The sequence below is a fragment of the Ichthyophthirius multifiliis genome (genome assembly GCF_000220395.1).
Source record: "Ichthyophthirius multifiliis unplaced genomic scaffold scaff_1120509251133, whole genome shotgun sequence".
In the NCBI taxonomy this organism is placed as follows: Eukaryota; Ciliophora; class Oligohymenophorea; order Hymenostomatida; genus Ichthyophthirius; species Ichthyophthirius multifiliis.
The window spans coordinates 31,888-44,920 of NW_004086173.1; the positions used below are offsets into that span (position 1 = coordinate 31,888).

General features: G+C 18.7%; 4 protein-coding genes across 4 annotated transcripts, besides 14 other annotated features; 3 read left to right on the forward strand and 1 right to left on the reverse strand. All coding sequences in view use genetic code 6, as the record gives it.

Annotated features, from left to right (window-relative positions):
• Nucleotides 1-551: 551 nt before the first annotated feature.
• On the forward strand, nucleotides 552-1,561 carry IMG5_146580 (Ras family protein, putative; the record flags this gene model as incomplete). The annotated part of the gene is made up of 5 exons (XM_004031073.1): nucleotides 552-704; nucleotides 763-922; nucleotides 1,009-1,116; nucleotides 1,165-1,332; nucleotides 1,509-1,561. 5 exons carry the CDS (start codon nucleotides 552-554, stop codon nucleotides 1,559-1,561), a joined length of 642 nt encoding a protein of 213 aa, XP_004031121.1.
• Nucleotides 942-987: a microsatellite.
• Nucleotides 1,562-2,219: 658 nt separating the features above from the next.
• Nucleotides 2,220-2,256: a microsatellite.
• A 3,766-nt stretch (nucleotides 2,257-6,022) lies between these two features.
• Nucleotides 6,023-7,498, reverse strand: IMG5_146590 (hypothetical protein; the record flags this gene model as incomplete). Its single annotated transcript, XM_004031074.1, has 1 exon — nucleotides 6,023-7,498. One exon carries the CDS (start codon nucleotides 7,496-7,498, stop codon nucleotides 6,023-6,025), a length of 1,476 nt encoding a protein of 491 aa, XP_004031122.1.
• Nucleotides 7,499-8,530: 1,032 nt separating this feature from the next.
• IMG5_146600 (hypothetical protein) lies at nucleotides 8,531-10,138 on the forward strand (the record flags this gene model as incomplete). The annotated part of the gene is made up of 3 exons (XM_004031075.1): nucleotides 8,531-8,713; nucleotides 8,896-9,784; nucleotides 9,966-10,138. The coding sequence occupies 3 exons, from the start codon at nucleotides 8,531-8,533 to the stop codon at nucleotides 10,109-10,111; spliced, it is 1,218 nt and encodes a 405-aa protein (XP_004031123.1). The 3' UTR covers nucleotides 10,112-10,138.
• Nucleotides 8,740-8,784: a microsatellite.
• Nucleotides 8,741-8,851: a microsatellite.
• Nucleotides 8,746-8,798: a microsatellite.
• Nucleotides 8,746-8,838: a microsatellite.
• Nucleotides 8,773-8,851: a microsatellite.
• Nucleotides 8,833-8,862: a microsatellite.
• Nucleotides 9,802-9,858: a microsatellite.
• Nucleotides 9,806-9,857: a microsatellite.
• Nucleotides 9,878-9,956: a microsatellite.
• A 974-nt stretch (nucleotides 10,139-11,112) lies between the features above and the next one.
• Nucleotides 11,113-12,939, forward strand: IMG5_146610 (hypothetical protein; the record flags this gene model as incomplete). The annotated part of the gene is made up of 3 exons (XM_004031076.1): nucleotides 11,113-11,793; nucleotides 12,383-12,454; nucleotides 12,907-12,939. The coding sequence occupies 3 exons, from the start codon at nucleotides 11,113-11,115 to the stop codon at nucleotides 12,937-12,939; spliced, it is 786 nt and encodes a 261-aa protein (XP_004031124.1).
• Nucleotides 11,920-11,996: a microsatellite.
• Nucleotides 12,325-12,353: a microsatellite.
• Nucleotides 12,532-12,608: a microsatellite.
• Nucleotides 12,940-13,033: the final 94 nt, after the last annotated feature.

Genomic DNA, 13,033 nt, shown 5'->3' on the forward strand with positions numbered 1-13,033 from the left:
TTCTATTAACAAAAAAAAGTTTAAAGGATCCAAAGGTTGGCTTGATAAATATTAAAAAAGGACTAAATTATCCCAAATAATGTTTAATTTAAAATCACTTTAAGCTAATTAGGAAAAAGAATATTTCGTTATTGTTAAGAAATACTCTCTTAGATATATTTGTAAAGATTTAAAAATTGAAAGTCTTTGTTTTATTTTCTTAAATTAGAGATATTACAACTTTTTAGTTGAATAATCTTAAAAATATAGATATTTTTGGAATTTAGACTTGGTCAATTATTAGATTCATTTAAAAAATTATTAAAGTAATCCTTCTTAACTATAAAGTGTTGTAGATTTGTGCTAAATTTTAAATATTGATCTTTCTTAAATTTCTATTTATTGAATTTTATTTATTTTAACAATTAAATTAAGTTTTTTATTATTAAAAAAAAAATATTTAAAAATAATAATTAAATTTATTTGTGTTTTTATTTTGGAAAAATATTGTAAAATAAAATTACTTTTATTAAATATTTTATAAAATAAAAATATAACTAATTAAAATAAATATGGATACAAACGAAAGTGGTGTAAGTATGGACTCTAATTCTTAAAATAACTCAAGAATAAAGCATAAAATAATATTTTTAGGGGACCAACATGTAGGTAAAACATGCATAATTGAACGTTTTATGTACGATGTTTTTGACGAAAAATCGCATGTAATAAATAAATTTATATTATAAAATTAAAAATAAAAAAGTAATATAATTATAATAGCCTACAATAGGAGTTGATTTTTTAGCCAAAACAATAACAATAGATGAAAAAAGTATTCGATTATAATTATGGGATACAGCTGGATAAGAAAGATTTAGAAGTTTAATACCTAGTTATTTGAGAGATGCAACATGTGCAGTTATAGTTTTTGATATTACTTGTAAATATAATATAAAAAGAAATATATATTTTATAAATAAATTAATATTTCATTAAATATATATAACTAAATTTAAAATATTTGAGAAAAGACATCCTTTGATAATCTAGATAAATGGATTTAAGATTATAAAGATAATAGAGGAATAGATGCTCCTTTTATATTAGTTGCAAACAAATTAGATATGAAATTATGTTAACTAAATATATATTTTAATAATTTATTTATAATTTTTAATAAAGCAAGAGAAGTAACATAATAGGAAGCTGAATAAAAGGCTTAAAGCATTAGAGTTAATTATTATGAAATTTCAGCAAAAACAGGCGAAAACGTATTAAACATGTTTAAATCTATGGCAACTTCTTTATAACCTATTGAACAAAGTATATTAAATCCTGGATAGTCAAACGGTAAATATATTTTTTTTAGTTTTTTATTTTTTTTAAAAAAATAGTTTTAAATTATTAAATTATATAAAATACAAATTAAAATGCAACTAAAGAAGGAAATAATAATATTAATATTAATAACGAAAATAAAAATTAATAGTAAGCACCATAGTAATAAAAAAAAATTGTTCTAACAGAAAATAATAAAAACTAAGACGAAAAACTAAAAAAAAAAGAAGCTTGTTGCTGAAAAATTATGAAAATATATCATATAAATAAAAAAATATATTTTAAAATTATAAATAGAATTAAATAAATAAAATTAATTTAATTTAAATAAAAAATTAAATAAATATACATATATTAATATAAAACAAAACAAAATAGATTTATTTTTAAAGAAATTAATAAAACTAATGTTATTAGTTTAATATAAATAAAAATTAAATAATAATCTTTTAATAATGTTTATTTTATACTAAATTTTATTATCTTTAAATATTATTATTAGTGTTATTAAAAATAATTATTAATTTAATATTTTTTCATAATTTTACTGAAATCTATTATTTATAAAAATTGATATGTCAATATTTATCATATAAAATATATAGCTGTTAAATTAATTTAACCAATTGTTTACATTTAATATATATATCTAAAGAAATAGATTCTTATTTTCTTACAAAATTATGTATTCAATATCTATTTATCTGAAATATATTATTAAATTTTCTATTAGTGGATATGTTTTATTATAAACTTTAAATTATTATAATATGTCTTAAAAATGTTTTAATTTTTAATTTTAATAAGTTTAAAAATATTCACTTTTACTGCAAATTCTGATAATTATGTAATGTTTTTTAATTGTTTATTTAATAAAAGGCTAATTTTATTTAAACTTTAAAAATAATAATTATATTCAAAAATAATATTTATATTTTATTTCGTTGTTTTTCTTATTAAATATTTAGTACATTGCTTATATTTTTTTTTACAAAAAAAAAACCTCTCGAATATTTTTTTTTTTTTTTTGGTTTTTGATAATTTTCTGTTATTTTTACAAGTTTCGAACAAATGTATTTGTATTCGATCTTAAAGTTTTATATACCATTTTATTTCGATTTTATTAATACCATTTTATTTTGATTTTAATATAAAAAAAATATTATTTATAAAATTTTCTAAATTCTTATTTCTTTTTAAAAATTTCATTATATTTTATATAAATATTTTAAACAAAACAAAACACATACATAAATATTTAAATATTTCAAATTAATTGTTTAACCTTTTAATATACATCATTTAAGTTTATGCCTTAATTATTTAAAAATGTTAAACTTTTTAACATTATTAATTTGTTATTTTCTTTATTTTTACTATATTTGTTAATAAATATATAAGCAATTAAAGTTGCCCATATATTATATTTTACATCTTCGCTAATTTTTAACTATTTAATTTCGTTAACCATCAAGCTTATCAAATAATTTTTATCAAACTAAATAATTTCACAGAAAATATTATCTAAAATCCAAAACCCTTCTTATTATTATAAATAAATTAAGTCTAAATAACTGTAAGTACTTTTTTAAAAAAATTAAAACTATATGCTATCCGGAATTAATATAATTTCAGAGATTTTATTTTATTTACATTTAATGAATTTATCAATATTTTAAAAAAACTAATTTTTATTTTCATAAAATTAAATAATAGGTAAATATTAAACTTATTATATTTCATTTAAAAAATTAACAGAAAAAATCGTATTTTAATTTACTTTATCTTCCAATTTAATTATATTTTCTACATTATTAGTTTAAAATTAACTCACATTTTTTTTAAAAAACTATTTCTCTTTATCATCATTAAGTCTATATTAAATTTCGATTTCTTCATTATCTACATTAAATTCTACAAATTAGTTTTTAAAAAATACTTAAAATTCTCCTTAGTTTAACTAAAAATCGAAAAAGCAAGGCGTAAAAGATTCCGAAATAGCCTTTATTAATTCTAAATCTAGTTCTTTTACTTATAAAATAGTAAAATTACTACTATAAAGGTATTAAATATTATTATTTATTTAAGTATTGATAGCAAAAATATTTAGGAAGGTATTTTTTTAAATATTCAAAACATTCAAGTAATTATATAATTTTAACAAATTTTCACATTCAATTATAAGGAAAATAGTTTAATAAAAAAAGGACTTTTCTAATCAATATATTTTTACAAAAGAAGTAAATTTTAATAATTAATATCTTCCTGTTATTAAGTAAAAAAATATGAGAAATTCTCGATTTTTTCAAGAACGAAATCAACATTTTTCTATGAACAAATTTATGAATTTTCGAATAAATCTTATACTTATCCATCCAAACTTAAAATATTAAAAATGCATTTCGATGGTAGGCTTTTAATAGCCAATTTCAAGGCATTTTTTACTTTGCAATCGCTTTCTTATACAGCAATTACAAATAAAAATTCATTATAAATGTTATTAATATCATTATAGAAAAAATAATCTTTTAAATGCATTGAGTATACTTATAATGGATCTAAATTATTTATTTTGGGGAGAAAAAATCCTTATTTTGCTTAATTTTTATCTTAAAGTAAGATTATGTCATTTATATTTTGATAACTAATATATATATCAAAGTCTTTGTTTTTAACTAAAGGCTTTATTTGATAATATCCGTCTTTTTAAAAAATTTAGGAATCTTTTGATTTAATAAAATTTACTTCAGGAACACTTTTTATATTAAATTCGAAAAATTATTCATTTTAATTTTAAGAAATAATATTTTTTTAAAAAAGAAGTGAATTTGGATTTGGAAATGTTATTTAAAGGATTTTATTTTAAATAATTTTTAATTTTTAGCTAATTTTTAGCTGTATTTTAATAAACTTTTAAACTTAATGTTCTCCTAAGTAAATCCATTGATATTTTTTCGATAATTTAGGCATTAATTAAGGATTATAATGCAATATTTTTAAATTCTTTGATTATGAATTTTTATTTATTTGGTTTATATTTAATTATTAAGAGTCTATTTAAGCATATATAGAATCTAAACATTAATCATCTTTTAAACAAAATTGATAAAATATAGATATTTTCTCATCTAATAAATTAGGCTTGAATATCTAATTTATTCTTAAGCATAAAGTATTCACTTATATTAATGCATTATAAGTAATTTGAGGATAACTAAATTATATATCCTTGCTTTGATGTTTTATTGATATTCCAGACCGTAAATAAGGCTATGTTAAAAATATTGGTTTTCGAACTTCTTAAGGAAAACTCATTCTACATGTTTATTCTATTACCAGTTCTTATTATTATTAAACGTCTATTGGTTTAGTACAATAATTTCCCATTTTTTGTTGTTATTAAAAAATAATTTATTAATGTTAATTTTTTTTAAATTTTTAAAAATGTATTGTTTGGAAAAAATTAATTATTAATTATTTTTTATTTTTAAATTTTTTTTTTCTGTTTTCAATAAACATTTATTAAATATTCAAGTATATAATAAAATTTATGTATTTCAAATAAAAAACATTAAATGCCAATTTTTTTTATTTTTTTTGTAAAAATTAATATTTTTAATTTTTGTCATTTATTTATACTGTATATTATTTATTAAAAAAATAAAAAAAAATCATTATGTATATTATACTTTACAATTTATTATTTATCTTTTCAAAAAATACAAAAATAAATATCTTGTAATATATATATTTAAAAACAAAAATATAGAACAAAAATGATGAAAAAATACCGAATAGATCGAATAAATTAATTAGAATCTGCCGAAATAGATTTATAATGCAAAAATATTTTAAAAGAAGTTATAATTAAATCATTTTCCCATTTTAACAGCTCAACAATAAACAAATATATTCCCGAACTAACTTTCGTTGTCGATTTTTTATATTTCCGAGAAACAATAAGTAAAGACAATAATCTTCCAGGAAATTAACTTCAAAATATAAAATTTGAAGGGAAAAATAATTAAAAATTAAAACCAAAATAAAAAATTTTATATTTCTTATTTGATGTATTAATTAAGTATTTATTTTCTAAATTAAAAAATATTCTTTTATTTAAAGAAGATTCTAATAAATTTAAAAAACTTATAGAAACAATTGAAAAAACATACAAACTTTTCAATTTTATCAATTTTATATGCTTTATCATAACGGGAAAATATAGAAGTATACCCGAAAGGTTAAGCTAAGTCACGTTTAATTATATAAACGAAAAAAGACAGAGATATTTAGATTTCGAACTGCTAAATAGGACTATAATTTGGAGTGTTATGGCCGAATTTTTAGTTTTTGTGATTCCTTATGTCTAAGATTTGAATTTCTTGAAAAATATTTTCTTTAATACAACTTTTTTGGGAAACATTTAACATTTAAATAATTTATGTGGAATTTGTGAAGAAGAAAATATTACCATGTAAAAGATTTTATAACCTTGCAAACATTAATTTTGTTATTATTGTATTTAAAATTATATTTAATAGAATAAAAAAGAAAATCTATTGTGTCCTAAATGTTAATAATCTTTTGAAAAATTATGATATATCCAATTTTAATAGAAATAAATATATATAAATAATTTAAAAATAAAAAAATATTATTTTATATCTAAAATAAAAATATTTAAATATAAAAAAATCATAACTCAAAAACTTCCTAAAGGATTCTAAACCTCAAATTAAAATCCAGTAGCTTTTTTAACATCATCTAAAGTATATTCCAGTGCAACTTCCATAAGTACCATTTATCCATTAACTTTTTCAAAAACTGCCATATCAGTAATAATTTTATTCACTACACCTTTCCCAGTGATTGGTAAAGTACATTCATTTAATAATTTAAGTTCGTTTTTTGCCATATGTTCCATTACTACGATAACTTTACTACCCGAACTTACTAAATCCATTGCTCCTCCCATTCCTTTTACTATCTTTCCAGGAATAATCCAATTAGCAATGTCTCCATTTTTACTAACTTACATTCCTCCTAATATTGTAAGATCTAAGTGGCCTCCTCTGACTATCCCAAAACTCTAGCTACTCGAGAAAATACTACTTCCTTTCAAAAGCGTTATCGTTTCTTTGCCTGCGTTTATCAAATCAGCATTCTCTTACCCAGAAACAGGATAAGAACCCACTCCTATCACTCCGTTTTCCGAATGGATGTGAATTTCAACATCAGGATGCACATAATTAGGCAAAAGAGTAGGAATACCAATTCCTAAATTGATATACATGCCATTTCGAACTTCCTAAGCGGCTCTTTTGATGATTTTTTCTCTCACTTTGAAGCCCTTTTATTTCAATTAATTTTCTTTATTATCATTATTTATCTAAAGAGTTCTTTTTTCAATTCTTTTTTCGAAAGAATTTCCTTTGAAAATTCTCTTTACATAAATTCCTGGTACATGGACACTATCAGGATCTATTTCTCCATTTTCGACTATTTCTTCAACTTCTGCAATTACTACTTTAGCTGCTGTAGCCATATCTTGGTTAAAATTTCGAGCGGTCCTATTAAAAACTAAATTCCCGTTTTTATCTGCTTTTTGGGCTTTTATTAATGCAAAATCTCCAAAAATACTTTCTTCAAGAATATATTCTCTATTATTAAAAGATCTTTTTTCTTTTTTCTAAGAAATTATCTCGATTCCATTCTTAACACCTCCTTATTTATATTTTATCGGAAAACCGCCCTATTCAATCAATGTATAGGCTCCTGTGGGGGTATAAAAAGCAGGAATACCTTAGCCACCAGCTTTGCATTTTTCAGCAAGAGTACCTTATGGAGTTAACTCCACCTCTAGTTCACCTTATAGATATTAGCGTTCGAATTCGGCATTTTCACCCACATATGATGATATCATACGTTTTATTTAACGAGATTATAAAAGAAGGCCGAGTCCCCAATCGGTAACTCCACAATTGTTTGAAACTACAGTTAGATTTTTTGGCCCGTTTGTGCAGACGGCTTAAATTAAGTTTTCAGGAATTCCACATAAACCAAAACCGCCTACAAGAAGTTTTGAACCGTCTTTTATATCTTTTGTTGCTTCGATGGCACTTGAAAATATTTTACTACTAAAATATCGACGTGGAGTATTTTTAATTAAAGAATACATAGATATTTTTTTATTTTTAATTTTTAAAAAATATTATATATTACTTTTAGCAAGATTTTATTTTTTAAAAAAAATGATGTCAAAAAAGACGATAAAAAAATGAATTATCATCTTTTTATCTAATTATTTTTAATAAAGAAATTAAATAAAAAATACAAAAAGATGATGCTAATAAGTAATTATATATATTGATTTTAAGAAAAATAAATAAAAATTAAAATTTATAATTTTATTTTTGCTTTAATTAAATTAATTTAGAAAAAATATATTTTAAATATAAAAAATTAAATAGCAAGTATTATTTAATATAATAAAAAATGAATATAGTGATATATTATAATATTATTGTTATTTAAAAATATTTATTTAGAAAAAAATTAAATTGTGATTATTATATTTATATTTTATAATATTTTATAAAAAGTTAATTTTATACACAAAAAAAATTGCATCATTTTTTATTTGGTTATTAATTATTTAAAAATAAAAAGATATTTTGTATTTAAATAATATAATAATTATTTTTTATAAATATTTAAATTTTTATTTATTATAATATAAAATATATATAAAAAATAAATTATTAATAAATATAAAAAAATATATATTTTTTATTAAAATAATATAAATATTATTAAATATTTTTTATATATATTTATATATATTAAAAAAATATATAATTAAATATTAATATTTGATTATAATTTTAATTATTTATTAAAATAAAAAAATTAAATACATTTATTTAATAAATATAATCAAATTTAATTATTTTTATTTTAATATTTAATAATAAATTATGCATATAATAAAAGATTTTTTTTATTAATAAATAAAAATATAAAATAATGAAATATAGAATAATACATAAATTAAATAATTAATTAACAAATATACTCAAGAAAAAATTTTCGATAAAAAGTCATACATATGAATTAGAAAACGAACATAATATATTTCAAAGAAAAAATGAATTTGAATAATTATATTAAATAAAACAAGAAAAAATATTAAAAGGATCGGCAACAAAATATGGAACAATAACATACAAGTCTAATAAAATACAAACTAGTAATATAAAAAAAAAATGAAAAATAATAATAAAAAAAAGTTGATGAGTCTAATTTCAAATAACCTTATAAAATTGATATAAATTTATCAAGTATTGGATTTGGAACATATTAAGGATCTCCAACAAAAGAAAATGATTTATAAGTTGCTAAATATAATTAAAAAAAAAAAATATTATATATATGAATATATATATATATGTATAAATATATATAAATAAATATTTATACATATATAAATATTTATTTAAATATTTATAAATTTATATATTTTAATATATATTTTTAATATATTTAATCTATTTAATTTTATAAAAATATTAATAGATGTTTAATGCTTTAATAGATAGTATTTGTACTGGAGGAGTGAATGTTATAGATACCTCTATAAATTATCGATATTAAAAATCCGAAAGAACAATCGGAGCTGCTTTAAGTTATTTAAAATCTTAAAAACAAATAGAAAGAGACTAATATTTTTTATCTTCAAAAGGAGGATTTATTCCCGAAGATTATGACTAAAAAATTAACAGATAAGATATGATTAAAAAATTAAATTTATCTTAAGCAGAAATTATAAATAATCAATATTCTCTTTCTAAAAATTTCCTTTCTTAATCTATTGAAATGTCCTTGAATAATTTAGGAATAGATACTTTAGATTTGTTTTATTTATAAAATTCATCTGAATAAATATTACCTGTTTTGGGTAGAGAAAAGTACTTTTTATTATTATAAAAGGCTTTTGAATGTTTGGAAGAAAAAATAATGTAAAAAAAAATTAATTCTTATGGACTGGCAACTTGGATTTCATTTAGATGTTCTTCTTATATGGAAAAATTTTATTTAAATTTGGAAGATATCGTAAATTTGGCAGAAAATGTAGGAGGAAAAAATCATGGGTTTAAGTTTATTTAATTACCTGTAATTTAATAAATATAAAAATATTTATTTTATTTATAAATAAAGGTAAATTTAATGATGCCAGAATGTTTTGCTGAAAAATATTAAATAATATAAAATGAAAAAGGTGAAAAGTAAGAAGAATATCTATTAAAAGTTGCAAAATAACTTTAAATTAATATAATTACTTCATCACCTTTAATGAATGGAGCATTAATTAATACTCCTTTAAGTTCTTAAGTATTTGAATGTGCAAATTTAGGGGCTAAACACTTATAATTTATAAGATCTATTCCTTCAGACGCTATATGCTGTAATAATATATACACATATATATATAATATTTATTAATTTATATAATATATATATTAATAATTATATATATAAAAAAAATAAAAAAAATAAAATATTATATATGTAATATATGTAAATATTATATATATATATATATATATATATATATATATATATTTATTTTTATATATTTCAATCAGCAACATTGATTGGATAAAAAAAAAATAGACATGTAAAAATGAATTTAGAAGTATTAAGTTATCCTAAAATTAATGAAGATAAATTTTGGTTAAATTTAGCTCCTTCCTTAAGAGAAGAATAAGAAGAAGAAATTGGTGCATATTGAATAATAAAACATATAAATATATCTAATTTATTTTATTTATGTAAAATTATTATTTTTATATTCATTTTAAATGTAAAATATTATTATAAATTATAATAAATTATTTATTTAATTTTGAAATTTTTATGTATTAATTATATAAATAAATTTATTATATATTTATTTTATTTTAACTTAAAATTAAAAATTTTGTATGAATTTTTTTATATAAGTTTTAATTTTTTTTTATATATATTTTATGCAAAATTTTTTTTATCATTTATATTTAAATTCACTTATATAAACTAAAAAAACAAAAAACATAAAACAAAAAAATATATAACTTAAAATTTTACATTTAAATTTAAGGAAGGATTTTTTTTCAAATATTATAAATAAGAAAAATAGAAAAGAAAATATATATATAAAAATAAAAAAAAACATAAAATATGATTAAAAAGCCTTTATAAACATCAAACAATTAAAACCAGACATCCTAAAAGCAATTAACTTATTCAAAATAAAAATCTTTATAAATAACTAAACAATTAAAAAAGAAAAAAGGTCAATCTAATTTATAATTTTACAAATTAGTTTGCTAAAAAAAGAATGTATCAATAAATAATGCAATATCTCATTCCCTTAAAGATGGAGAAATTAATATAAATTATGATAATCTAACCCAAAACGATATTGATCCATTAAAAATTATTTTAAGAGAATGTCAATTTTAAGCCATTACTATTACAGGTAATATAGATTTTAACGAAGAACAATTTTGTAAAAAACATGAATAAATATCTACAAAAAAAATAAAAAATTCTTCCTTTTTTTCTGAAGAAGAAGATTCTGAAAATAATAAAATAAACTAAAACATAAATAATGAAAGTCAAAAAAAAAAAACCTTAATAACTTAATAGCAGTAATTAAATTAACAAAATTAATAATTAACAAGCCATAAAACTACTAAATCTTCTAAAAAATTATTCTCTTAAGAATTCCCAAATCTCTTTTTATAAATAATGACCTGTTTTGGACAAAACATAGGAAAAAGTGAAAAAACGACACAAATAAAAGTCTAACAAATTAAAATAAATTCAGAAACTTTATATGCTTTTACTTCAGGATTTGCCCAATCTTAAACAATAAAAGAGTTATATTTAATCCATTGTTTTATTACTTCTGATGTTCTCGAAAAAGGTCTTATAGAAAATATATCACAAAATAAGTCTTTGATATTGTTAGATTTATCATTTAATCTACTTAATGGACAAGCTGGTGGTCTAATAGGAAAACTACTATCATCACACTCTAAAAATAGGGACGATAGGATATGGTTATGTGGATTGAGAGGTGAAGTACCTGAAAATGACGTTAATTTGGAAGGAATTTGTGAACTTAATTTAATGGGAAACGCTTTGAATTACAAAAGTGTAAAGGATTTGTGCTATTTTTTACAATTCGATGGATGGACAAGAAGCTTGAATTTAAGATACAATTAAATTGATGCTGAAGGGCTCTTAGAAATCGACAAAATGCTTGACAATAATGAAAATTTGATCAGTTTAGATATAAGAAATAATCCAGGAATTACTCCAAATACAGATGAATTAGAAAAATTCGGCGAAAGCTTGAAAGTAATTTCGAAGAGGATTTTTGATAAACTTATTAGAAATATTAAACTTTTTAAAGAAAAAAGAGAGGTAATGTAAATTAAACAACATAAGTAAATGATAGCTAATGCACATTATTAACATAATATGTAATTAAGTAGTCATTAGGATGAAAAAAATGAAGAATTTATAGAAAATTAGGAAGATTAAAAGTAGTAATAGTAATAGTAATAGTAATAGTAATAATAATAATAATAATAATAATAATAATAATAATAATAATAATAATAATAGTAAATTTAGGAAGGAAAGAAAAAAAAAAAGTAAAAAAAAGTTATAAATAATATTAATAGTAGTAATGAATAATAAAATTAAGATTAAGAATATGAAGATGAGGATTTAAAATAAAATGAATATATTTTTAGCGAAGAATTTTTCATGTAGTAATAAGAATATTTCAATGAATAAATTCAAAATGATGAATAATTCCATAATCTATCAGAAGAAGAATAATAATAAATTTTCTAATAATTTATACTAGAATCTTAAGAAAAGTATCTATAAGAATATAGAAAATAAAGAATATAAAATCTAGTAAAATAAATAAAAACAAATATAAAAATATAAATATATATATAAATATATATATATTATATTATTTATACTTTTATTTAAATAGAATAATAAATTTTAAGAAGTTTAAGAAGAATAAAATGAAGAAGATGAAGGTGATGAAGAAGAAGAATAAAAAGTACAAAATAATGATTAATAAATATTAGAAAATCATTAAGAAAAATAAACAGAGAATATTTAAAAGAAAAAACATTCAAAAAAATCAATAAAAACTAAAAAAACTAAATTAAATAATTAAAAAAATAAAAAATAAAAACAAAATAATTTAAATATTAATAATAATGAAATATAAACTGATGATAAAGACGAAATGGAAAAAATCTAACAGGTAATGCAATATTTATATGAGGAGTTAGAACTTGAATCAATCGTAAATCGAGAATGTTCATGCTGTTTAGAATTAGAAAAAAGGATTTTTTAATCTGAATATGAAAAACTTAATTTAATGATTGAATTAAAGAATCTTTAAACATCAATGGCCTAAATATCATAGTAAAATATGTAAAATACAGGAAACACATTTGCAATAAACGAAAATTAACAACAATAATAATAATAAATAGCAAATAGTTGGTCTGCTATATAACCAAATACATTAAATGAAGAATATATTCATCCTGAAAGTTTTTTAGGAAAATAATAGATGTAATAGTAAACTATTAATCAAGGTAATGAATAGGGAGAAGGGGAAGATATG